This window comes from Crocodylus siamensis, chromosome 3, assembly GCF_052110815.1.
Source record: "Crocodylus siamensis isolate JL-2025a chromosome 3, ASM5211081v1, whole genome shotgun sequence".
Lineage (NCBI taxonomy): Eukaryota > Metazoa > Chordata > Crocodylia > Crocodylidae > Crocodylus > Crocodylus siamensis.
Window position 1 is genome coordinate 187,139,137 of NC_143397.1, and position 27,335 is coordinate 187,166,471.

Here is a 27,335-nt window from a genome sequence, read left to right on the forward strand (position 1 = left end):
CCTAAGAAAGACCCTAGCTTAGTTCCAAGGACTACCAGACCAGCTGCTTGCACACAATTTAGAAATTCAAAGGCACCTCTTTTATTTGTTTCTCTTGTATGACAAAGTTCACAATTTCAATCACTCAGCTTAAAAAGAGAGATGCTTTATAATATTTATGGGAAGTAAATACACTTCTAATATGTTCATACTAAGACGCTTTGGTTCTATCTTTCTGCCCCTTTTTAGTAAATAGTTTAATCTCCTGTGATAGTTTTAAGCCCTGAATTTGACAGGACAGCTTATCCTGGATAATAACTTAGTAACCACAACATCTTATGCCATCTGTATAATATCAAATACATTTTTATACCAGCATTAATAAACCTTAGTTACAAAAATCCAAGATATTAACTATATCGGTGCCAAGTGCACTCTCCAGGATCTGACAATATAGCTGTACTATGATTGCCTCAGTGTTTTTTGGCTTCACAGTTGATATGTAACTGTAGCAATGAAACAGAGCTACAGTAATCAAGTTTAATGACCAATGTAAAGTAAAATGCTAAATATTGTAGTTGCTGACATTTTTCATAATAAAAAAACTTGGGTTAAGTCTGCGCAACCAACATTCACATAAAATTCCAGACCTCTGTGACAGATGGCTTAGGAAAGGAAGCCATGTGACTGGGCTGCAGTAGTTTTATAGTGCAAAACCCATAAATAGTGCAGATTCTCTGTCACTGACAAAATATTAACTACTCTGAAGGCATCAACAACAACAAAAATTGAGCAAAAAAAAGTAAAAACAAGCAAAATCCCCTCCCAAATCAACTTGGAGATGGAAGACTGTCAGAAACATATATCATCTTTGAGAATGGAACTGTACCAAAGAAGCCCCATCGATGGACAGATTATGTACTAATGTGGGTATCAAGTGATTCTACTGTGTTTTCCCAAAATTCACATAGAAGTTGGGTTTGGTAACGCACACCTAATATTGACAAGGAAAGGCATGGGTTGTGCATTTGTGAAGTAGTGTACAGATGGGGTTTAAGTGAGCTCACAGATGCACACAACAATCAAATATAGTCATGGAAAAATATCCCCCTTTGTCCATTGTAGGATCACACGTTTACAGCATGGCTTTTTTTATTCAGAACAGTATAAAATAGCTATCACTTTGCTGCATCCTAGGCAAACTCCAAATGGCAGGGCAAAAAAAGGGTGGTCAGAGAGACTGTTCCAATATTCTTGCCTATTCTCCTACTGCCTTCCTCTCCAAATCTCTTTCCTTTATTTTCCTGATATTTATTTTCACATTAATTTTAAACAGGAACTAAGAAGATTAAAATGTCCAAAGGTTTTGTTAGAATTCAGCTATGAAATGAACACAAAAAAATATACTTAGTTCACACTGGCAAAAGCCGTGTTTACTTTTAGTGAAGGCCCAGTCTTATTCCTATTCAAATTAACAAACAGCTAAAGCAGGCCTCTGCCTCTTTGTATACTAACACATGCTTTAAATATGTCTACCAAAATGATTTAGCATACAGGGCTCTCCTAACAACTGAAGTATATACATTACATCATTTCTGGCCACATAGGGCTCAAATGCCTGATTCTTTCCTAATTTACACCAGTTTTGAGTTGACACAACTTTGTGGGGCCTAATGCTAATTTCATTTACATTTGTCTGAGTTGGGAGAAAATTAATTGAAGACAACAGAGCAAAATCAGTGCAAGCGAGAGGAGAAACATGTTAATTGAATTCAAGTTACTTCTGATTTACTCTGATGCTAGTGACAGTATAATCACCCCCATAGGTCTTTAAAGCATCTGGAAACAGGAGTTTAGAATGAAAAATGAGAGAAAAATGGCTACAACATAATTCTTGTTCTTCAGGTTCTGTGTAGTGAAACAGATAGAGCAAAACTACTCTAATACGGATAAGACAATTTGTACACAAAAAAACATAGATCTCTAGCTCCTGCACAGGACAATATACTTAACTGAGGTTTCTGGTTATAAGAAATCCTGTATTTTATAAAATATATTCCAAAAATTTTCTTAGCATACTATGAAGTACTTAAACAGTTAAAACTGAACTGTCTATCACAGAAATGGACACAGCGTGCCACATTTTTATGATGCGTTATCACAATCCCTTTTATTGTGTTTGTTGGCTTACTTGGTAACTCAGTACATTTAATACTCTGCAGCATCCCCTGAGTAATAAGTACAAGAAAAGCCTTTGTTCTATAGCTGGATCACTGAGGGTAAATCATTATGCCTAAATGAATCTGACTTCAGAACTAAGGCCTTAAGGGGGATGCTACTATAATAGTTAAGTTTGATTGGCAGCCGTCATGACACATGGTACTAACATTTGGAAAAAGAAAAATCATGGTTTTTCCCCCTACATTGTGATAATCCCACTTGAGAAAAGTTTGGTCTGGATCTAAAGAGCATTACTAATTCTAGATATACTTTTCATTTTACCAAAGAAAATAATCCTTAGGAACAGCACTATCTATAAAATCAAAATTAATTTTTGAGTACATGCTGAACAACTATTTCTGTCAACATAATTTTTAACATGGCTCCATTCAAAAGCTTATGCTCAGTTTTTTTTGGTTTTTGGTGAGGGAGCAGGGGTTGTTTCATTTTTTTGAAATAATGTCTTTAAGCACATGGGCCCTATTCTGCAAATACTTACACACTATGAGCTTCCTTGGTGAGTTCCCCTACGAAAGAAAACTGAAAGGTTGAAGAGAAAAATGTTTTTAAAAGAATGTCTTTAAAAAGACGACTGTCCAGAAGTATTTACAAGATAAGGGTGTTGTACTCGGTTTGACACTTTTGAGACACAAATAAAGACAGATTTTCAAAACTGTTTAGGTATGGTGAGTGCCTACATTCCTTAAATACCTTTTTGAATCTGGTCTAGAGAAGCTTGTCAACCAAAAATGTAAAAATAGGGACATGCTGATGATTTCAACATGCATAGAAGTGTAACAGAGCAATAACTGAAGATACTCTGTTTCTTTCTTTCAGAAGTCATTGTAGTCACTGGTCTTCTTCTGGAAGATTTTTTTTGTGCATTACTAATTGAAGATGTTTGGGGTAGGGCCTTGTTTGGTGACCAGCCTGAATTTCAACTTCAGTGTACTCGGAACTGATGCAGTCATCATCATCGTTATCATCATCAACATCCAAGAAGAGAGAGATGACATAATTTGTGTTTTCAGGTTTTGTTCAAAAACAGAATTTGAACTTCAAACATTTCAAGCAAGTGTCATTTTTTGTTTTCTTTTAAGGCACATTGCGCATATGCCATTTTGTCTAAACAGGTGGGAAAAACACCAAAACATTAAACAGAATGCTTGGCAAGCCACAGCTCTGAGGATAAAGATAGACTGTACTGCTTGCTTCTACCTCTGCAAGTAGTGATGGAGATGACGGCTGTGAAAAAAAAAATCTCTGATGGGTTCTGGTACATGCACTTATTCTATGCTAGGCACAATGGGCTGATCCACCTTCTCCAGGAGTCCATCCACTGGTTTCAGGAGGAGGTGGTTTGGGCCCTGTAGACAGACAATTAGGCTGAGAGGCTGTGATTCAGTGCTTGACACTCTTGGTTGAGTTGAGAACGGTGTCTGAATCAATTAGCCAATTACTACATTTCAGGGGCCCAGTTAAACAGAATTCCTGGCATCTGAAAAGATCTACAAGCTCACTTCCACCTTAGAGCACGTAGCAGTAACTCTACTTATTTAAAAAAAAAAATGTTGTAAAGGTTTCAATAGCAGCCACGACATTTTGTATGCAATTGGTTGCAAATTAACTGAGGGAGCTTGGGATCCAATTTAATCTGGACTAAATGTAATCCAAGTCCATTACAAGACATTTTTTTATAGTTATATATGGTAGATCAACACTGGGCATCCACTGTCACTGCCATTTTTTCTGGCCAACAGCTGTGCTAAATATATAACGTGATTTTCTTCCCACCTTATTCTGCTCAGCCTGGCTTCCTTCCTTTCAGCCTGAAACTTAGAAACCTGGGAAGATTATTTTGGATAGTTGCAAATATACCAAACTCATGGAAGAAAAAAATCTTGCTTTATCTTTGCCAATAAATGTACCTTTTTCACTTCTATATTATGTATTTTTAGAGGGAAAAGAATATCCATTTTCAAAGCCATGGGTCAAATGCTTACTAAGAAACAAACAACATTTTTTAAATAAAGATGCAAAATTTGCAGATGAAATATTTCACAGAGTCACATCAGAAAATACTTTTGTAAAAGAAGTATTTTACAGATTTGACAGTTTCAGCTGTGCTTCCGGAGGAAACCCTGCTGCTGCCTCTACCAACCTATGTATGCAGCTGAAGCAGTACAAGTCCGTCTATTCCTCATTCCACCTCTTCCTTCTGCTGTGCAATGGTGGGGGGACAGCTGAAGCCCACATAGGGGGTCAACACCCTTGCAAGTTACAGAGCTTTGATCTGCTGTGGTGACATCTGCACTGCTTAATTTTCCTTTGACAAAGGGATGAGATGTGAGGGAAAGGCTGAGAGACCTACTACTACATAGCTCCAAGTTAGGCCACTCCATGTAAGTATTTATCGGCATGATGCCTGTTCATGTTATTGAGAATAGAAGAAAAGAAGTTATTAACAGTATAGTCAAATTAATCTGCTTCTGTTTGTCTACAACTGCAGCATACAGTCAATAAAATATTCAGGACCTTTTTGATCATTTAAATATATATATATATATATATATGATGTTCATGTGATTTAATGTTCACTTAGCAAATATCAGGCACAAAAATTCAAATAAAGCAACAAACAAATCTATTCTTGCTTTGCTGCATTTTAAAAAAGAATACTTCTCTAGGATAGCCTCCAAGTGATTCTGTTTACTACAGATTCCTGTAAGACCCCATTTGTTTAAAGTAATAACTAGCCAAAGCCAAATAAAAAAAGATTTTGTGTGATTTTGGCCATGGAGCCTGTTTGGGGCTTACTGGCCTCTGCTCTAGCCAGAAGCTAATTCTGTTTCTTCTGTCAGATGTTCTGTAGCACTGGGTTGTCACTGTGCCTCCTGAAAGTTTGGCAAAAGTAGATGCAGGCAGATGACAAGGTATGCAGGTGATATTCTTTTAGGCTGTATTCCTGACTGTGAGAAAGGAATAAGCTATGAGCCCCAAGTGTGTCTGAGTATCGTTACTATTATGTTCATCTCCACTCAAACCTTCCATGATTTGGCAAATGTGAAGCAGGTACAGAGTAGAAATCTTTGGGTTATGCCTAGTCCCTTTATTGCTCTTCTCTGGCAAGAAAGGTCTGTTGCTGAGGTCAGCCAAAGGCTGCAGCAGCAATTTATTGAACCACTGGCATCAATCTCCCTCTTAATGATAAAAGAAGCCTCTATTCAAGTCTGATGTAAGAAACTCTATATGGCTGATGTCAGGAATGGAACTGTCAACTAGGAAAGAACACACTAAAAACCTCTGCACTCTGATAACATCCTTCTCTGTGCTGAGTGATGCATAGGCGAACATGGTTCAGCATTGGAATGTCTGGTTAGTAGTCTCCCAATATCAGTTTGAAGAACCTGGCCATCACAAATGGAAATCAGACTCAGCAAAGTAGGAGAACCCACTTTGCAGAAGCGCAAGGCTTGGAATACCTAATGAGGTGTTACACAGCTGCTGAAAGATGGGATTTCCTACAAAGAATGACAATTAGCCTCTGTGACTGTGGCGCATAGGAAGTCCATTGAACTTTGTAGTTCAACAGCTGTGGAAACTATTTCAAGCTAGACTGAGACTCATGCTTCCAGAGTATAGCAGGGGAAGTATTAGAATATTATTGAAAGTCAGACAAACCAATCAATCTATCCATCCCCTGGCACACCAATGTGTTACTCCTTTTAATGTTTTGTAGAGTTTGTACAAATTCTACTGAAATTAGAGCATGGTCCAGACATCTCTGGGCGCTATTGCAATACAAGTAATAAAAAACATAACAGTACTTCTACTACTACTGCCACTACCAATGGGTCACATTAATGTGTCTTCCTATTTGCATGCATGAGTTATGTAGTACTATGTAATATTGTAGATAATAAGACTACTAACTCATAACTACAACAAAAAGCAAGGAATATTGTATTAAAACATGATTCAAATGATACCTACATAAGGAACTACTCTTAGTAAGCAGTTTTCCATCTTAAGAGATTTACTCAAATTGTCTACCAAACAAAACAGGCTTCGTTCTCCTCTTGCTTACACAGTGCAACTAATTCCACTGAAATCAGTGGATCCTACTCCACTTTAAATCAGATCAGACTTAGACCCAACAAATACAGTCTACCATTATTAAAAACCTTACCTCTGTTAATCAAATGATTTTTTATTAATATTTTGAGTGGTTGTGTGCAACAGGCTTCAAAGTAACCACCCGCTCCCCCCATATTTTAATAGGTCTAGGTCCATTACCCACCAAATACTGCTACTGGGTTTCAATTTTCCTCCCCCACTTGTCCTTCGCTTTATATGAGACCAGTTAACAAGACAGTCACAAGGTAATTCTTGAAATTCCACCCCCCAAACACCCAAACCAGTCAGTACAGTACTAATTTTTCTCTGCCTCTTTTCAAAAGAGCATGCAAATAGAGGCCTCCTTTTTTGGGATTTAATGCAGCCACTAACATGAAAGACAGTTTATTCACACAGTTCGGTAGCTTGCATACCCTCCAGGTTCTTGGACTACCCTACCTTGGCAGACAGACTCTGTGGTTTGTTGGAGAGGATCTCTGCTGCTTCCCTGCAGCGGGTGGAAAGGTTCAGGATAGCAGCAGCTGCTGCTATGTGGGTGTCTTCACTACATTGACCGTAGCTATAAGAGTTGGCATGGCAAGGGCTCTGTGTGTGGGCGCTAGCACTAGGCAGTCGATTAGAAAATTTCACTGGATTTGAAAAATACTTTGCTGTTGAAGAGAGATTTGATTAGCAATTGCATGTATGTGATTTTTCCTCATAGCTAGATTTGTTTTTCAGATCATAATTTTGCATATTAAAACATGTAAAGAGTAACTTAAAAACAGTCTACTGGTACTGAGGAGTGCTGTAAACGTAGTTTCAGGAATTGATTTTTTTGATTTTTAGAAGAAAAATGCCTTTATTTACAGTTTTCCAATAAAAATATCCAAGGAATAAACCCTGAGCCATTTGCTGAGGTTTCACTTCTTATTCAGCCAATGGCAATGCTGCTTGAGTAAGAACCTAATAAAAATGAGAAGACATTGAGATTTGACCCCATGACCACTGTGGGGCAGAAATGCTTGCAATCTTCATGAATGACCTTCATAAGGGATTCTTTCGAGCACTATTGTATAAAAATAAAGATTGATTTGTACAGTCAACACTTGTGTAGAAACAACATTTACACCAAAACCTGCCAACCTTACCGAATGGGTAGTCTTAGTATACCCAACTATTACCTAAGTAAGGTGTGCAAGGCCTGGCTCTTGGGAAAGCCAGGGCTGTTCAGTAAAAATATGATACCTTGGGAACATTTACTATTATATTTCATGAAAAATCCCAACATTTAGGTGTGAGAATCTTTTATTGGACCAACTGCATAGCTGGGATATGCTTAGATAAGCTTTTGAATGCTGGGCATTCTTCTTCAGAGTGACCTGAAGAAGAATGCATTTCATTTAAAAACTTGTCTGGTCTATCTTGACAATGCAGTTGGTTCAATAAAACATATCACCCACAAAAATCTTTGCCTCTTGCGTATGTCCTGATCCATATAGCTGTAATATTATTAGACCACTATAACACTAATATTCAGTTTTAGACTTAAAATGTAAAAAAACCCACCAAAAACATATAGAGTTAGGATGATATTAACTTACCTTGTTGTGTTTAATACAGTTGAGACTTCCTGGAATATTACATACATAATAGACATGATGATGTCAGTCAAGAATGAAGAACTACCTTAAAGGTGAACAGAAAAGCTTTTACCTGTCAAACATGGTTCTGTGTTTCTTCTCCATCACTATGATCTACTCTAAAGTAGAGTAGAGAGGAGCCTTCTTTGCCCTGTGTTAGGAGTTTGAGATGTCATCAACTGTGGCAGTGGAAACACAGAACCATGAACTCAGAACTTGATAAATAATAATGATTTCGTTCATCTGTAGAGCTCTCAAAATGATTTATGAAGGCAGGTTAGAAAGGAAACAATTTTCAACCCTATTGCAAACAAATTAATAAATACTTAGAGCTCAAGCAAGAAGTAGAACAACTGAATACAATCAAAACTGCTTATATATATATATATAAAAAGAACACGCTGGAAATATTACAGCACAGAAACTTGTGTCAGAGAAGGGTCTGGGGCCTCAAAAGTAGGGCTTTCTTTGCATCTAGGATTTTGAGTTGGTTCATTCTAAGTGTTAGGGTGCTACATAAAACTCAGGACAATATCCAAACTTCTCCATTATCAGGAATGATTTGATCAAGCTGGTAAAGTCAGATCTAAATGTAATGCCATCCAGAGAAAACCAGAATTTGTTCTTTACACTGACTGAATCTAAATATTAAACCTATCTCAATAAACCCGAGACTGGGAGTCTGATTCTGCTCTTCCTTTCATCTGTGCAAATTAGGAAGCATTCCAGGGAAGTCACTTGCCCTACTGAAAAATTGGAGTTTGAGCCAAATCAGGTGACCAAGTCTGTGCTTCTTAGCAGCTAGTTTAGCTGAATTTACTCACAGAACCTATTCAAACAAGAGTTTCACTAAAGGGACTTATTGCATTATCCACTTAAAATGCTGACAAGAAATCGACTATCAAGTGACTATGTGCCTTACATAGATTGGTCAAATTTATGTATGCAACCCCCACAATATTATTGATTAATTTGTTGATTCTTATTAACTAAGGCTACTGAACAAACCTCTATACCATCGCTTTTTTATTGCTGACCCTTTCCATCTTGATATTTAGCTTACTCATCAACTCTCATGTTTTCATCTTTTCAGTGTAACAGCAGAATATAATGTGAACAATGACATATTAGGAACTTTAATTATAATTTAAATGTTATATTGAAAATGTAGTAGGTATTTAGTTACAGATATAGGCAAGCATTTCAATTGTAAGTGTTTAAAATGAACATTTGAAATAGAAATGCATATGTGCAAATAAAGAACTAAAAGAGCACTTCCGGTCTGACAAACAATATCAGGAATTACATGCATCTGTTTGTATTCACACGTGTCTATTACATAGGCCGAACTAGGCTTCTGTAAATACGGTCCTAATACACAGTCATATATACAACGTGTTCATAATCTGAAAGCCTAAGTACAGTGCTCTTGTAAATTGCAGCTTTTCTGTTCACCTTAACTGTAACCATCCTTTCTTACATGGGGTTGGGTGGGATGTGTAACACTAGGCAGTATTTTTTTTCCTCTTTAGTTTTTTAGTTAAATTGTAATGACAATAAACACATTCAAAATAAAGAAACACTTTTAGTGACATTGCTTTGGAGCTACCTTCCCTTAAGCCCTACAACAACATGAATGAAACAATCTTCACATATATCCATTACTTGCCCAGTAGTAGAATCTTTTGGGGAAATTTTGCCTATAATGAAATAATTATGGACACAGCAGTGTTAATAGCAGCAGCTCACCAGTTAGGTACAGAGAGCCTGTACTGAAAAGGATCTTTAACTATTATAATGATAGTATGAGATTGTGATACCTTACTCACACTGGGCACGTCTATGCTAGATGTTTACTGCAGAGCTGCCTAATTAGCTCTACAGTAAAATGTCACTATCTACATGTGCAGTGCTGTTAGGATGGAGTAAACTAACTCTGCCACAGGGTAGTACTTCCAAATACAAGTACTATTCTATGACGGAATTATTTACTCTGCTGCAACACACGTGTAGGTGCTGATGGGGCTGGTTGGGGCACATGGGTGCCTCAGTGCAGAGGTTGTCCACTGGCTAGCCCTGCACTGACACACGCTTGCACCCCAGCCAGCCCCTCTGCAGCATGTTGAGTGGGTTGGAGCTGTCCCAGTTTGGCAGGCTGACCCCTGGAGCCCCTTGCCAGCTGGAGATGCTCCGTCCCAGCTCAACATGCTGTGGTTTTGGGTGGATGTGCTAACAGCATGCCCAAGAAGCAATAAACTCTGGTGCAAACTGCCCCAGAGTTTATTCAATCGCCTTAATAGCACATTAGCAGTTTACTCCTTCAGTAGTCCCTGTTGGGACAGATCTGTGCTAGTTCAAATTGGTGCAACTTTCCTGATCTCTGTGATGTTAAGAATCTGACTTACTGGACATATCTGCTCTTCAAATGCAATGTAATGCAAGGAAGCCCCAGACAGCTTTGGTACTAGAAGCAGTATAGTCACATTAATTCTCACAAGGTTACTATTCAGCAGGGAGCTCTGTGCCTAAACTAGCTCCTTTAAAGAGCTCAGATATTTCACCACTGAACTGCACTGTGCACAGTAGACAAACCCACTGATTTCAGTGTGATTACTCATGGTGAAATGGTATCTGATGAAGGTATCACAATCTGTTTCAATGAGAGGGTGACAAGTGAAGCCTTCCCTTTCTCACCGCTGCTTTTAAAACCAAAATAAATAAATAGATTTTAAAAATCATGTTGGCTCATTTTCAGCACAGACTGTTGTACTTTTTTGTATCCTTGAAGGTTAAAAAAAAATGAAACAATGGAATAATAACAAATGGTATTTTTGTCTGTTGTTCAAGAATCAATGGAATTACATGCTCACATTCAAGGAACTGTGGTGCTTTTCGTCCTTGCACTGCTGGTGCTATTGTGCGTTTGCCAAAGACTTGTGCATCAAAGCTGGCATAATCAAATGGTACTTTCCCAAACTTCTCTTGTTCTTTTGTCACAGTGGCTCTGGAAGAGGTGACTGGCTGTGCAGTTCTGTAATTATATGGAGATACCTCAAGCTGCTTTGTTAAGTTTGCACTGCAGAGAGAGTGAGGGGGGGGAAATGACAAAAACAGAAAGGGTGAACAATAAGAATATCTTTTTCACTACCTTGTTGGGATACAGCAGGGATAGCACTCCAAAAAAGGGATACCAGGAAGCATCAGAAAACCTATTTTGAGGGATATACAAAACAATTATAACAAGCAACTTTTAGGTGGGCAGTGCTTTATTAGGTAATACTACAAATGATTACCAATTGAAGGACTTAAGGTTGAAACCCTTCAAAAAAAAAGTATTCTCGAGTAATGCAGCAAACTATCTTAAATATTTACAAATCTACTTAAAGGTCACTAACTGAGGACGTCATTTCCTTCCTTTAAAAAATGGGTAGGATTGTGTTTGGTCCTTTGGTCATGAGTCATCAGGGACTTGGAGTTCTGTGGATCACTATTCTTATCACACTAGCAACAATCCATCTGAACAAATGTAACACAAATTTGACATCATATGGTCCAAAAATAATTGCTTCTGCTATTTGGGAGAAAGGAATTATTTACAACGTGTTGCTCCATTTAGCTATTCTTCAATAACTACTTGTCTTCTGTAATTTCCTAAAGACTTTGTATACATAGAGTTAAGGCACGTGCATTTGGCAGACACATGGATTCAATATTCTGTAATGGTTCAGAAGTAGCCATTATAGCTGATCATGTCAATAATCCACAAATTAAAGCGTCCCCAAATAGGCTTGAATATAATAGGCCGTGATGGTGCTAGTGCCAATGATGTGCAAATTATGCAGGTCTACAGGGTCACTACAACTCTCAGAAAAATACCATTTCAATAAGCAGTTTTACTTAAGATTTCTTTTATACTTTTCCTGGTTTTGTTGTATAAAAAAATTAAACTGATTAAACAGAGAAACTTGAAGTAAAAGGACTCAAGGGCTCTGTCATAAATCCATAATAGCAGAAAACATTTAAGCATATACCCCTTAAATGTCCTGCAACACTACTCAGTTAGTTTTATTGGGGCTGCCAGGAAAATCCTTTGCAGAGAATCACAACGTAGAATCCTAGTTTAGGTAATATGTTACCTATTAGGTAATAGGATGAGACGAGATCAGGAGACAAGATTTTTAAACAATTGTCACTGGCCAAAACATTACATTAGAGGGACAAGTATTAAAAAGTGACCCCAGTTGAATCAAAATAGGGAAGTTGGTTAATAATAGAGCCACTGGTAACCTACTGTATGTTAAAGTAATATCTAGATTTTGCTACTCATCTTTTAAGAACACTTCAGGAGTATTTACATGTCAGCCAAACACAAGAACCTGCAGAGTATCCTTTGGTAATCCCAAGACATAATCAAGCTAACTACAAACCATCTTCACTTAACAGTCTTCAAGAACTAGTCTATCACAGTAGTCAGAAGTTGTAATGAATGGAAAACCCCAGAATAAATAGTACAGAAATACTTGTATTGTTACATGAATTATGGTATAAACTCATGCAAAACTCTTACCTGTGAGTCTGATCATGGCACTGTGTAGTTTTAGGAGAATCATGTTGATTTTTGTCCTGGGACATTGCTAACTTTTCAGCTGCAGCAATTGGACAACCTGAAAGACTAATTAAAAAGAAGTGTTCAAATAATATAAGCATACGTTTCATCCCTAAATGACCCCAAAGAACTGCAGGAATTTCACCCACCACTGTTGCATCCCCCTCCTAGGTGAAATATGGCAACTTTAAGAATGCACAGGAAGAATACGCAAAACATATTAAGGGAAAAGTGAAGAACACTAAAGGGTGAAATTCATTTGGATGCAGGAGTGTTTCACACCACTTAAATCATGGGGAAGGCTATGATTGCAGTTTGTGTTCTTAGGACCTCTTTCTTGGATCTAACCAATTTTTTACAGAGAACATATGGATAGAAATACTACAAGGATCCAGTTATCCTATGACCACCATACAGATGAGAAATGACCACTGATGTTCAGTAAGAAATTGGGGTTTATCCCATTGTACAGTGATGGAGCAGATGTCAAATCAGTTACTCAGGTAAATTATTTGGAAGTTGAATTGGAGTAAACATTTTATGTTGTTTATATTAGAGGATTAGCACCAAGTAAGCCTCTGGTTCATTTTTAACTAAGTAAGTCTATTTTATTATCAATGCTACATGAATTATGGTATAAACTCTACTGCAGAAATAGGGTAATAGAACTGGGGACAAATTTAGAAAGATGTCTGGAAATAGCTGTGAAATATAGATGTATCCTGTCATCAGATTATATTTTCACCTCAGTCCTGATTTCCAACATAAATGCATTTCAGCTTCTAAATTATATATTAACAGGACTACTTATGATATAGTTGATGTAAAATGTAAGTGCTGAAAATGGGGCTTCAAACAAGAAAATGAACCAAAGCCTTTATTTTGTTGGCCCCTTATTAGCTGTTTATCTACCTATTCCTTTTGTCACAATATAAAGGATATCTCTGAGGTAGAAATATTTGTTTAATTCTTTGTACTATGTATGCCTAACATAATGGGATCTGATCCATAATTAGGGCCACTATGTGCAACTGTATAACAACAAAAACAACAAAATTGCAGCTCAGAGCTGGAGATAAAACAGGAATACATTTTCACAAAAAAAAGTTTAATTTTTTTTTTCTATCTCAAAATAAAACAAAATACAAAACCGTTTTTTTTGTGGGACACCATTTCTAGAAAACTTCAGGTTCAGAAGGACTCAAATGGAATTCTTTGGCTTGCCAATAAGTACAACTGGCCAAGACCGTTATTGAGGTTATAGAGTCAGTTTACTAGAGACAGGGTGCGTCTACTTGTGCACGTGACTGCATAGTAACCACTGGTACTGCACAGTCCTTGTACTGCATGGGTAGTGTCTGACCCTACAGTGTAGTAGCCATGAGCTATTGGGCACTAGCTCATTGCTACTATGCAGTATCTGCAGTATCATGGTTTGTGCCTGCCAGCAGTATGTTGCCGTAGTGATGAGCTCATCGCTACGGTGATGTAGCTTCTCACGAAGATGTCTGCGCAGAGTGCTTACCCTCTCCATCTCACCCGCAACCTAGCTATGGCCACACTGCTGATACCCTAGTCAGCTTTTGTTAATATTCTACTCTCTCCCTGCAGGCAAAGGGTAGGGAAGGGTGGCACCTTAGAGACAAACTGGCTCAGAGAAACATGAATATTTTTAGGCAGAAACCTACCTTTGTCAGATGCTGTAAATCATAGCATGTGTCAAAGCAAGGTATTGTCTATGAAAGCTCATGCCTCTCTGAGCCAGTTAGTCTCTATGGGTGCCAATACACATGCAGCGAGGCTGCTCCAATGCGCTGTAATTAATGTGTCGGAGCAGACTCAATTAATCAAGTCTGCTGGAGCATGATAATTACTGCACTCCAGTAGACTCCAGCATCACGTGTATAAGGGTCCCTGTGCTGAACATGGGTGGCAGCTTTAATGAGCTTTAATTAATGAGCTTTAGTTAAAGTGCCCCTGCCGCACTTTTCAGCACAGAGACACTGATACTCATGATGTTTCAGGTGTTTTAAATAGAGTGGCTCTTGGAGCCACTCTAATTAAAGACCCTCTCCCCCCAACTCCTGGAGCACATGTATAAATGCCCTGTGGTATTACCCTACTTCACCTTCTGCCTGACTTCAGACTAACATGACTCACCACCTCTGTAGGCAGAAGCCAGGTACAGACATTACACTTTTACCAGTATAAGTGATTGGAAACCAGTCTATACCTGTAACAAAACAGAAGTCTAAAAATGGTGGAACCTGGTCTCAGATTAGCGCCCCCCTTCCCTCTCCCCAAAAAAGTGAACATATGTTCTGTTCAGTACTGATCTAAACTATGCCACTTAAAGAAAACCACCTAACTTTGATCAATTCCACTTTGGGCTTTTTGAATATTGGTACCTAGCCAGAATGTATAATTGACAAGAGAGTTCCACCTGGGAAGTGTGGGAGCCACAATTTAGCCATATTCCCATTACAAGTTTGTTTTTTTCCCCCAAAGGGAAGTTTTCACATGGAAAAGAAGAGGCAAAAAGGGTATTATCCATCAGAAAATTATGCCAGTATTTATGTGTACAGCCCTACGTATGTGTGCAGTACAATGGAATGCTAATTTTTGTTGGGATGTCTCATAATAACAATAATGGGTATTTGTCTGTTAATGTTTCATTTGAAGATAATGCTTCATTTGTGCTTTGTTGTATAACTAGAGTTTGAAATCTCACCTGCAAAACAGGATGAATATAATTTGCTATACTTAGCAAATGAGATATTTTTGAAACACTACTAAGATTAAAATATAACACATTTAATTAGAGTAATTATTTAATTATAAATAATGTGGGCTTCCCTTGTGGCCACGATGAGTTTGTAGTGTATTATATTGTTCATAATGTAGCATTCTAAATGTACATGGCAATTTAATCTCTGCTAGATATTAATTTTGAATTGATTATATCTCATCAGAACTACCTTCTGTGCGTGTTGCGATTGCTGTTGACGTGTCCTCTTCCCGTGCATCCTGGGGTTGGGCACTTTAAAACATTTTCATGCATGGCAAGAACTAAATACAAAGAAAGAATAAGTGCTAACAATGTACATAACAGTAACATGTAAATCAAAGTTTATTCCTAGGGACATGAAATATTCTCAGTTGCGATATGCAATAGGTTGTCTCCTAATTTTGAGGCCTCTCACCCAAATTACATTTACAGATTCAGAAACGATGGCAGAGATTGACTCATGCTGCTGTCACGTTCTATTATAGAATAAACTCTGCATGGTTTGTATCAGTAGGTAGGAAAGCTTTCAAGCACTCCAGGTCGTTTTACTTGTCATGCTAGAATAGAAAGACATATGGCTATCCTGGATATATCTCTTTAGGATTCAACTCCACTCACTGCATACCTTACGCTTCTCTGCTCTGCACTGAAGTCTAAATACACTTTGTACCAATGGGTTGAGCCCCAAGCTGCAGTTTGCAGATGGTAATCATTTACATCAGGGAAAGCCTGACAACTGCACCAATGGCGAACAGAACCTGTTGTCTGTACATTTCTCCTGTCCCTGGTCAACGTACCTGTGGTGCATCATTTTTATCAGGCCTGTTGAGCATATATTATATCATATAAAATATTATGATGCCATTTTATCCATTGTATAACATATACAAAACAACCTAATGCTATAGTAAAGCAGAAAGTAGCTTTGTATGTTGCCAGTTTCGTGTAATTCTTTTGGGTATACTCTGCCTTAGAAAGACTGATTTTCGACTGTTCAGTCAATTAGATCCTCCAGCCAAGAACCAGCTAAGGATTTTGCACCCAACAGGACAGTGGACAGCTGACTGGAAAGATGATAATAAACACAGATTTGTTTTTTAAAAAGTAAATGTTGCGGAGGCCTTCCAATTGCAGCAGCCTTCTCAGCTCAACTGGTGTTTCCAGAAATGCAGCTTAGTACCAGACCACCCCACTGACCCCCAAATAAAGGAAGAGAACTACCATTAGGAGCAGGACCTTGGTAAAACACAAGTATCCTTTTAATTTGCTGTTAGCAAGCTGCCACAAAACCCAATCAGACTGTCTCGATCATTCAAACTGATAGTTTCATATTCTAGTTTGGCTTATTATGTATCATTGTATCAAATCACAAGAGAACATACATAGCACAAACTAATGCAATCAAACTGGCACAAAAATAAATAAATGGGGAATTCAGGCTGGTCTGGCCACACATAGGTTAGCAAAATACACAAGCATACAGGAGAGGCATGCAGTGAAGCAAGTGCTGGATTCCCTCTCCTAGGGCTGATTGAGCTAAGCCTCTTTATCTGGGCCAGGGAAGAGAAGAAAGACAAGCGAGTGTGTATGCCTGGGTCTCTAATTACAAGAACTGGGAAAACAACAACCTTAGTTGGGGTGAAACTGTAGCCTTCCAATAGGGGCAGAGAGGCTCATTTCCCATTAGTAGCATTGTACCCCTGTAGAAGATCAGGGAGAAGAAACAGCAAGGGATTTAACAAGCTGTAACACATGCAGCCCAGGTCTCCTGTCCAGTTTTTAGCAATGACCTTACTCCTCCCCGTTTCCTGGGGAGTTGAGTGCCACTAGTGGTGTTAATCTTAACCAGGCTTGAGCTCCATTAAAATGCAAGGACTGGTTCACAACTAGGTTCCATACAGGGCACAGGAGGGACAGAGAAGGTTTACTGATCCCTCTCCCAGTCTCATGCACTTGCACAGAGCTAGCTACAATAGAGGCCTGAATGTGTGCACTGCTTGTCCGGTATGAACTCACTTGACTTTGGCACCTGAGGCCTGATTCAGCTGCTATTCTGTACTGAAGGGTGATACTCACTTTCTAGTGGCACTCTAACTTTATGCGGACAGCCTGAGAGACTGCGGTGATGGGGGTACAGCCCAGTCACATGCCCTGTGCCATCACATCCTGGGATGGGACATTTGGTTTCTCTCTTTTCAGGCCTGGGTGAATCTGTAGAGAAATCACATAAGGAATTTGTTTGGTTGTGGTTTTCTCCCTGCACTCAGCTGAGTGGTCTTAGGAGTGTGATAACAAACAGCTCATTCATACTTCAGGCAAAATTGTCCCCCATAACCTTTAAGCAGAGAAACTGCACGATCTAAACATCCCTTGATTTTATGCTTACTTTTTTAAACAATGGCTCCCACCACCCCCAAGATGCCAGGGTGTATTAAACTGTGTGACTTTAGGATTGCAATGCCATTTATTTTATTCACAGCCTCAAGCAGGACACAAGCCACAATCCATTAAGCCAGAAATCTGGCAGCATCAACCAACGGAAAGATCTATAAAGACAGAAATATCTAAACAGCCACAATCTTTTCCACTGTTAATGTCAGGCTCCAGGAAGCTGGGATCACCAAATAAAAGCTGAGGGACAAAACAAACAAACAAACAAAAAAGCATTACAATCAGGAGCTGCTCCTTAAATATCGCAGATCTCTAGGCTGTTGGTCCTTTGTTAGGAAACTGAATACATGCCACTTCACATCTGAGAGGCTAGGCAAGCAGCTCCCTCTGGTACACATGGCAGCACTGCTCTGCAGATCAGTCCACAATGAGAGTGAAAACATGGAACAACTGATACCCTTTCACAGGCCACTGTCTCAGCCCTGCAACTGTCACCCTACATTTGAAGCAAAGGCTGGGATCTGTGGTACATGTCCAATTTCCTTTGACATTCCAGGTTATAACAGTCCGCAGGAAGCACTAGTAAGTAAATGTACTGGATTTCAAAGAATCTAAAAGCCTGGATGAGAAAGAAAAGGATCTGATCCAAAAATTTGCTTGCGAGATATGCACAGAATGTAGAAACAAACTGCTGTGGCTGGTTTCAGATCAATTTGCTGTTGGCTGCCAACCACGCTGGGAGCTGAGTGAATGAGAGAGAGAGAGAGAGTGCATGTGTGCGGTGGTTGTGGGAGGTAGGGGGGACAGCTGTAGCAGGCACAGAGAAAAGCCCTCTTGTAGCTGCTAAGTAGAACATGCTTAAGGATGGGAACATCGGAGACAAGAGGGGGTTAAATTTTCTGGCAAGCCTTTATGTAAGAAAAATATGGAGGAAAGAAAACAGAATGAACAGCAACAGGAGACCACAGAGCCTATTAGAGTCACAACAAATGGAAAGTAAGAACTCACTGTAGGAAACTGTTTACAAGAGAAGCAAATAAAGAATGAAGAATGGCCCTAAAACATAGACCTCTCTCTCTCTTTTTTTTTAAATCCACAGATCTGATACACAGGGGCATGTTGTGTAAAAAACTGAATGGAAAAAACTGTGATTGGGACCAGTAACAAGTTTTCTTAACTGGCAAGGGAGCCAAAATAGAAAATTAAAAGCTGATGACTGGTCAGATTCTTGACACGTTCAGTCTGAGGTGTAATGGGGGCTGTTGATTTTGAGTGTGAAAGAATTCCAAGCATGGTAGTGTAACAAAAAACTGTCAGAAAACGTATGGAGCAGCCTGCAGGCTGGAGAAGCACAGCAAGTCTAGCTAAGGATTCTTTCCCCAGGAAGACTGCTATTACTGTGAGCCAAACTGTAAAGCAACCATTCAATTGGGGTATATTAGGATTAGGGAAGGCCAGCTTCTGTCACCACTGCATAGTATCCCACTCTGTGAATAGTCCCATGGACTCATATAAAAAGACTGTATTCAAGATCAGTAAAGAAAGCGGTTTTGAACTTGAACTAATTATGATTGTCTGAGCAAATGAAGGCAGGTGTAGCTTTGGGAGGGAGTGCCTGACAATATGCATGTATAACACTATAATATTTTAATGAAAATGCTATAGGAGACTTTCATAAGCAAAAGCAAGTTCGTGCATATTTTGGTTAAGCAGATTATACAACAGCGATCCAGTGGCGGGAGGGTGGGGGGATTAGGGGGAGGGAGACCGACACAACTTGCTAGATTCTAAATGACTTTAGGCAAAAATAACATTTTGTTCCAGCATCCGTACTGTCTCCAAGAGAGAATTTCAGAGGGCACTCTAAAGACATTCTGCAAATACCAAAATAATCATATAGTTTATCAGAGACAAAATTTGCAGCACCTTAGGGTGACCACTGTATTATTCTGGAGGCAAAAAAGAAAATTCGGGGGAAAGATGAAATTTGTCATCACTTGCTACAGTGACAAAGGGATCATAACTTGCCATCTTTTGATGTTCTGCAAAAACTTTCAATAAATAGTTTTCAAGTCACTCGTCATTTTACACAGAGATGTGTCTACTCATTCAAGTGTCACCTGGTATTTAACTTGGTTATATTGAAGGCAGGAGCATGAAGGTAAATAATTCATTGCTAGCTAAATTCCAGACCTTTACTACAGTTACAAAACCTAGTTTAAAACAGTTTACCAGCTACATAAGAAGTACTTAATATACAGAGCCAAAAACGACTTCCTTACGTTTGTTAAATATTTGTCTCCCAGCAATGTCAATAACTTTGGTTTGTCTCCTTTCCCCTGCTAGATGCTCCAATAGAAATCTATCCAGTTCTTTGTAAGTGCTGTGGAATACATGGCCTTGCTCTGCCTGCAGAGCTATTGCTTGTTCCAGCAAACTCAAATTCCCTTTTGTTTTGTCCAAGTCAACTGACACGTCCGTTGTTTCTGAGAGGCACTCGTTATCGTCTTCTTCACTTTCAGGGAATGGATGTTGAATTCTCTTGTCGAAAGGATCTATGTGAGATTCCTGTGACTCCCTTTGCTCTGTTTCAGAGTCACAAGCTGCATCAGTGGGGCCAAATTCTGCTTCTTCTTTTTTAATTTCCGGGACGTCCAGAATGTCTTGTTGATTACACTCTACAATATATTTTTGCGTTACATGGGGCTTTATGTTAGTTTCTTCTGAGAAGTTTGAGGAACTGTCCCACTCATTGTCCATAATTTCAGAGCTACTTTCATTCTCCTCAGCTGAACCGTATTTTGGGTCAGAAACAACAATTTGTTCCTTTCCTTCTGTAGAATTAATCATGTAGCATTCATCCACATCATCATTTTCTGTTTTTAAGGACTGGATACCACTGTCATCCAGGTTTTCAGTCACAGTTGAAACTGGTGCATCTTTTGCTAATTTCCCCATGCTCAATAAAGATTTGGTCATGATGTCTTGGTAGCTTGTATAGTTGTCTTTCTTTTGACTGGAATTTTCTTCACCACCTAAATGAGGGGTTTCATCAGTTGATTTTGTAGTACTTTCTTCTATATGGAGGAAAAAGCAAGAGAAAAGGTAATAAGAATAGTCGCTTTCTATAAAGAAACTTTAGTATCAATTGAACTGTATTTGCTCAGTGGGAAAAGACATATTTAGCAATCTGTTTGTTTACTCAAGGATACTTTGAAATCCTTAATAAATAACACCCACTTTTACCAAGGCAGTGCCTGAAATTACTGCTAACAGAACCAAGAAAATGTTTTCCAAGATTAGATCTACTGTGTGCTGTGACGCCGAAGCTGTATGAAAAACCAATGTTTTGCCATTTTTCCCTGTTGATTTTCTTTTTAAATTCCTTTAATTTGTTTCCACTCTCTTCTATGTTCAATGTGCACAAAAGAAAAAAAAATCTTAAAATGGATTCCTAATTACTCTTTATGTCACTTCAGATTCCATGAAAGACCTTGACTGAAAAGACTTTGTAGTTTACAAAGGGCAAGCTCTTGGTCACCATTGCAATTGCCACACTAAATGATACATTAGGTCATGCCTGAGAAAAACAAATGATTGTTATAAAAAGACTTGTAAAGGGACTGCTAAAGATACTAGTGAAGTGCATCATCTCTTACTAAATATTTTTCTTCATAAGAAAAGCAGCAGCCCACAGGTATTAGAAGCAGCATGCAAGAAAGGGTGTCAGTGCTGGAAGACAATATGCCTTTTGTATCTCATTTAATTTTTTTAATAAACATTTTCTCTGACAAGGACACTCAAAAATACATCTCCATCATCTTCCTTTCTGGTAATTATCTCTCTAAAATCAACACTGGTTTGCCAGGATCAAGTAAATATTGCCATAGTAACTAAAAGCATTTTTGGATGAAGGGAAGAATTTAGTCACAACACTAGCCCCTTCAATAATGCTGATTATAGGGTACATTCTTTTGTTGGGATCTATTCAACATAAACTGAAAAATTTAACATTTTACTTCCTAGAAAGGGGGATGCATAAACAAGCATATACTATTTGATAAGATGAGTCTGTCCACTCCTGAATCAGAACAACTCCGAGTTTAAATCATAAATTAAGCATAGTCTAAAATGCAAATGAAGTTTCTCTCAATAACACAGCGAGCTATTAAGAGAAAGTGTAAAGGGTTATGATAATTTTAAAGTATTATGAACTACAGAAAACAAATAAAAAGCATTTTCAGTGAATATGTCCAATTCATTGAACTATTCTCTCAATCCACTTAACTACCCACATGTGTACAATAATGATTTATAGACATTATACCTAATTATGCATATTTGGGCTGTGTTAGAGTGCCTAACAAAAGCTCTAGAAAGCAACAATTACCTCTGTTGCTTAGCTACATAGTTTAAAATATTCCTATTAAGTGCAGATTATTGTGGAGGGGGAAAGGGGGACAAAAATGCACATGGGCACCACAATGCATTTCACTTTACTGCTGCCAAACTGTTAGCATTTTGGGTCATTTCCAGTTTACATAATTGTTTGGTTCAACTGTTTGTTATATGTTAAAAGAAAATATTTATTAATTCTTATTCTTCAGAAAATTGGACTCATATGAGGAGAGGTAGCCTTGTGCACTATGGGCATATAACAGGGTTTTTTTAAAGATTGTTTGCAAACCTTTGTGCAACTTTTTAGCAGTTCATCTATAACTATATATATTGAAGAACTTAAGAGAAAAAATTCTGCTGTGTTTTCAAAACATGGCAGCTAGGAATGACGATGCCAGTTCCTTAAGGTTCTGTAATGAACTTCTGACAACTACCAGTAAGTGTCTGTGCATCTGAGTTGTTTCTTTCTCCTCTTCTTTTCTCTTTTCTTCTGTGAAAACCTATCACCAGAAAACAAAAGCTCCACTATTTTTTTTAAAAGCAAATATACTTACTAATACTAACATGCCATTTCTTAATTTCATGGAGTAAAAAACTGTAATACCTACAGTATTAATACCATGCATTCAAAAATAAAAAAGATTGTAAGATTGGTTTAAAACTTGTATAATTTTTATTGTAGATTCCTCCGCCCTCCCCGCACACACTTTTTTCCCTTACAGTCTTTATAGCTCATATGTTTCTGGTTCAGTCTTTATAGCTCATACAAGAGGGATTTTCTCTGCCATTATGAAAGCTAGAAACTTATTTAAAAAATACCTGAAACAGATTAGCTCATAATTGCATCACTCCATGAGCTCGGGGTTTAGGAAAAATACCAAATTTTGTAAGCTGATGATAAAATCATGGATGTTGGTAGCACTGCAATAAAGCTGATTGTGACTGATAAAGGCACTATTTACTGATCAGCTGTGTTTTCCATTTGAAATATATGAAAGAAATTTTTAACAGAAAATGCAGAGTGCCATCAAAGGCTGCTACTCTCAGTGTGACAAGTGGGCCACATTCACAGGAGCAGGGGCATACATTTGCAGCAGCACAAATAGTAGTGACACAAATTTGTGCCACTACTTTGTGCCACAGTGCACGCCCCTGCCAGTGCGGTTTGTAGTGGGACACATTGTCTTGCTGCTCCATGTGCTGCAGCGGGGCCTGGCTGGGGCACAGGGTGGCTTAGCATGGGGCTAGCCAGTGGGCCACCTCCACCTTCTGCTCCAGCCAGCTGGGGAGAAGAATGTGAAAATGTGGAAATGAGGGCTGCCTGCTCCCCTGTCTTTGCATGCTGCAGAGCCCCCACACGCCAGCCAGCCACTCCCTGGCTGGCTGGGGTTCAGTGTGCTTTGAGATGGGGGAGCAGGCAGCCTTAGGCTGGTGCCACAAACTGCACATGCCTACATGTCTGGATCAGGCCATAGATAGACAGTAACTCCACTGGTTCCTTTATCTCCTAATGAAGTCAGGTTAAAAGGAAATCTCCAGTTAATAGAGGGTGGAGGAGGTGCATCAGTACTCAGTGAATTTATTCTAGATTTACTATAGTGAATCTGTGAAACACTTATCCAAGCTGCAAGTAGTAGTATGGATAAGTCCAGAAAAAGTTAGGCATTTGTAAAATTCAGGCATCTGCAAAAAAATGTACTAAATGTTTCACAAGACAGTTTTTGCTTAAGATTTATGATATGACAGGAGAGAAACATTTCTCTGCTGTTGAAAACCATTCTTATTCCAATGGTGAATTTGGCTTAGTACTGTACTTAAATAGGACAACTGTTGCACAGCTAGCTACTTGTTAATTTAAGGGCTGATTTCAGAAGGAAACACTCTGTTCAACCCTCCCCTGGAATATGTCAGATGTACTCACAGAACTGCAGCTCCATAACCCAAAGAAACACCCTGTTAGAAAACTTTCAGAAGATGATAAGGAGGCAATCTTGGCACCATGCATGTCAGTGGCCAACATCTCATTGGCTTTGAGAAAGGCCAGGATTTCACTCTTTGTTTCAAGTACAATATTACTGGTTTCCTATCTTGAAGTTAGAGTTGAATTTAATTCTGGATATATGTGCTATGCTGCATAACATGTATATATACTAAAAATAATGATTGTTTTAAAGAGGGTCATTCTCACTGAGATGATACAAGTATAATGCCATATCCAAATCACCCATATTTGAGGAATTTTTCAGAAAGTACATTTCTATTTGGGAATTTGAGGATATTATCAATTTAAATTTCCATGACAAGCAATTCTAGGAGTTGAGCAGAATTATTGTTTCCTTGTTTTTCATACTACAGGATGTCTACATTCATAGGATCTGCTCATTTTGTGCATATAGTGGCCTTCATGACCTATTTACAAATGTTTCTTTTATAACAAATTCAGCATGGATCCCATAAAAAATTGGAGAACTCTCTCTCAACTCTGTGATTGCTAATATGCACAGGACCCCTTAAACAAAAAATCACTGCCAATTTCCTTTAGAGGCTTTCCATTTATTTCAAATTATGGATATATCTTGCATTTCCCCCATAATACCTCCACTTCCATATTTTGCCACATCTATGTTGTAGAACTTTCTATAAATTGTTGAACATGGTTGGTTTAGTTGAGTTAGAATAACAAGTATATAAGACATTGAGTTTGCTAATTGGGTTAAATAGAACACATCTAATAGTCACATGCACTAAGCTGCTTGGCTAAATGTTACAGTCAATAGTTTGCAAAACTGGTTAATTTCATTTTCTTCCCAAAACTGTGCATATTATAGTAAAGTCCAACTGTATTTTTGGGTAAACTTTTGGGGGTTGCTTTTTCATATTTTACTGCATTCATTGATAAATCTCATGAAGAAGCAGACATCTGTCCTTATTCAACATAGGGAGACCTACAAAGTATCTACCAGACCAAAGAAGGAGAAATTTGCAAATTCCTTCAAATTATTATATTTATATTTAGATTGTAATGCACCATCCTTAAACTACTCCCAGAGCAAGTTATTTTACATTGCTTTTTTGGAAATGTTCTGCTTGACAGCCCCCCTCAGTTTCTTTGAGGGCATAGAGTTCACAATGTGCAGTCTTTCTTCATCACTACCTGTAGGAGAACTTGTTTCAAGGACATTAATATCCTCCTGCAACTCTGTTCTGTCCTCAGTTTCTTCTTTGCATTCTACATTTGGACTGTAGTGACGAGGTTTCATTAAAAGGGACTTTCGCTTGTTGACTGGAACTCCTGAAATCTGTTCTTCAGCTTTTCTCTTCTTAGCCATGGAGCATTTGTAGGCACTGCATTGATTTAAAAAGTGGCAATAATGAAAACAAAGACATTGTTAAACAAACACTTCAAGAGAGAAAACCAAGACTGGTAAAATGATATTGCAGCCAGCTGTGTTTAGTGAAAATTTATGTTTAGTTGTTTGAACTAGGGGACTGGGCACAGACAAAACCATTGTGCCATTTTACTGCCAGCAAAGTCTTGAAGAAGGAAGGAAAGTAGAGAGAAAAACAAAGCAACACAAAACAAAAACACTCCCACCAAACTTTTTCCATGATTCGAAACAGCTTTAATCCAGAACCGGCATGTATTCTGAAGTAAACTACACATTCCCAGGAAGGAATGCCAAAAGATTTATATTGGCTTGGTAATCATGAGGAACAGCTCATCGCACTGCTTGCACTGCAACATACTATTACTTATATGGGTAAGGGTACTTCCTCGCTTCTCTGGCATTACTGCTTATGGGGTTCTGGTTTCCTTGGTTTTTTTGTCAGGTGGATGAAAATCCAATTTAAGATCAATACATGTTTCAGAGCAAAGACGCACAATTTAAAAGACAAATTCTGTCTTTGATGTGATCTTTGGGATGAATTAAAAACATCAATGTTTGATTTTTTTTTGGTCATTATAAGTTTGGCAGCATTTGGTCTGAGTGATGATTGTCTTAGATTTGTTTATGGGAGAAGCAATTCTGCCATATGTGATATGCCAAATTCCCTTCTCTCTTACACCGATACAGTCATCAATGGCAATGGGATTGCATCCGCATCACGGAGAGTATAATGTGTCCATTTGCTGTTTTATCTATGCCCGTATATCCGTATCTACTTGAGTGTTTTTTGTGGCTGCCTTGTGCCCCATGATAACTGAGCAATCCTGAACAGGCTTCCTAGTAATTTCTATAGACAAGAACCTGAGTATGGTCATGCTGATTACTGCAATATTACATCAAGGAGAACAAAAAACAAAAATCGACCAAACGGCTTCTTAAACAAGTATGGCCAGGAAATACAGTATTTACTATATTTGGTTTATATAAACATTACAAATTAATAAGTGAACACACGCACATATATGTGTGTGTGTATATATATATGTATGTGTGTGTGTGTGAGTGTCTGTGTAAAGTCACATTTCAAAATGTTTGAAATATGCTGTACCTTTCACAACAGATTTCACAGAACTCTAATTAAACAGGGTGCGAGAGGTCATCCCCATGCTTAAGGCCTGTTAAACCATCCCAGACAAGTGTTAGTCTACCTGTAATTTAAAACTTCCAGTGACAAAGCCCAGTGACAAAGCCCCTATAATCTACTTAGATAATCTGCTCCAGTGCTTAAATAGCCTCAGAGTTAGAAAGTTGTTTCTAATACCTGATTTAAATCTCACTTTTGGCAATGTAATGACATTAATATCTTGCAGTGGATATTGCATATTTAGTAACCTGTGGCAAGCATCTGGACTGAAAGGTTAACAATAGATCTTAAACATCTTTCCACTGTGGCAAGACCTGAGCACCCATTCAACCATCTATCCATTCATCTATTTTCCAGCTGTGCCTAGGCATTTAATAAAGCTGTCTCCGTCTCCACACAATAGCACCTGAACAGAATGTATTTTGGTGACATATCATAGCGAAATGAACATATGATGCTTTACTAAAAGCAGTGAACACATGGACTTTTTCTCACTTTATTCACAATGACTTTCTCAATTTTTATGCAGGAAATTTTGACTGCACTCCCTGCTGGCTCTAAAACAGTTCAGCAATATGAATGATAGTATTCATATTATATCTGTCACAGATGAAAAACTACATTTAAGGATCTATGTAATCCACTCATTGGTTTCTCAACC

The 27,335-nt window shown here is 38.3% G+C and overlaps 1 protein-coding gene across 3 annotated transcripts in view; it reads right to left on the reverse strand.

Annotated features, from left to right (window-relative positions):
- The window catches only part of ST18 (ST18 C2H2C-type zinc finger transcription factor), a 63,347-nt gene extending 37,861 nt beyond the window's left edge, over positions 1-25,486 (reverse strand). Inside the window, exons 1-7 of one of the 3 annotated variants that reach the window (XM_090037321.1) lie at positions 25,296-25,486; positions 20,026-20,820; positions 17,429-17,563; positions 15,543-15,633; positions 12,526-12,630; positions 10,829-11,034; positions 6,775-6,986 (exon numbers count right to left, since the gene is read on the reverse strand). In XM_090037321.1, coding sequence (XP_089893447.1) covers positions 6,775-6,986; positions 10,829-11,034; positions 12,526-12,630; positions 15,543-15,633; positions 17,429-17,563; positions 20,026-20,820; positions 25,296-25,470 — 1,719 coding nt within the window. In that variant the 5' untranslated portion in view covers positions 25,471-25,486. The remainder of the gene's footprint in view (positions 1-6,774; positions 6,987-10,828; positions 11,035-12,525; positions 12,631-15,542; positions 15,634-17,428; positions 17,564-20,025; positions 20,821-25,295) is intronic. The other 2 variants (XM_090037320.1, XM_090037319.1) reach the window with 2 other exon arrangements.
- Positions 25,487-27,335: the final 1,849 nt, after the last annotated feature.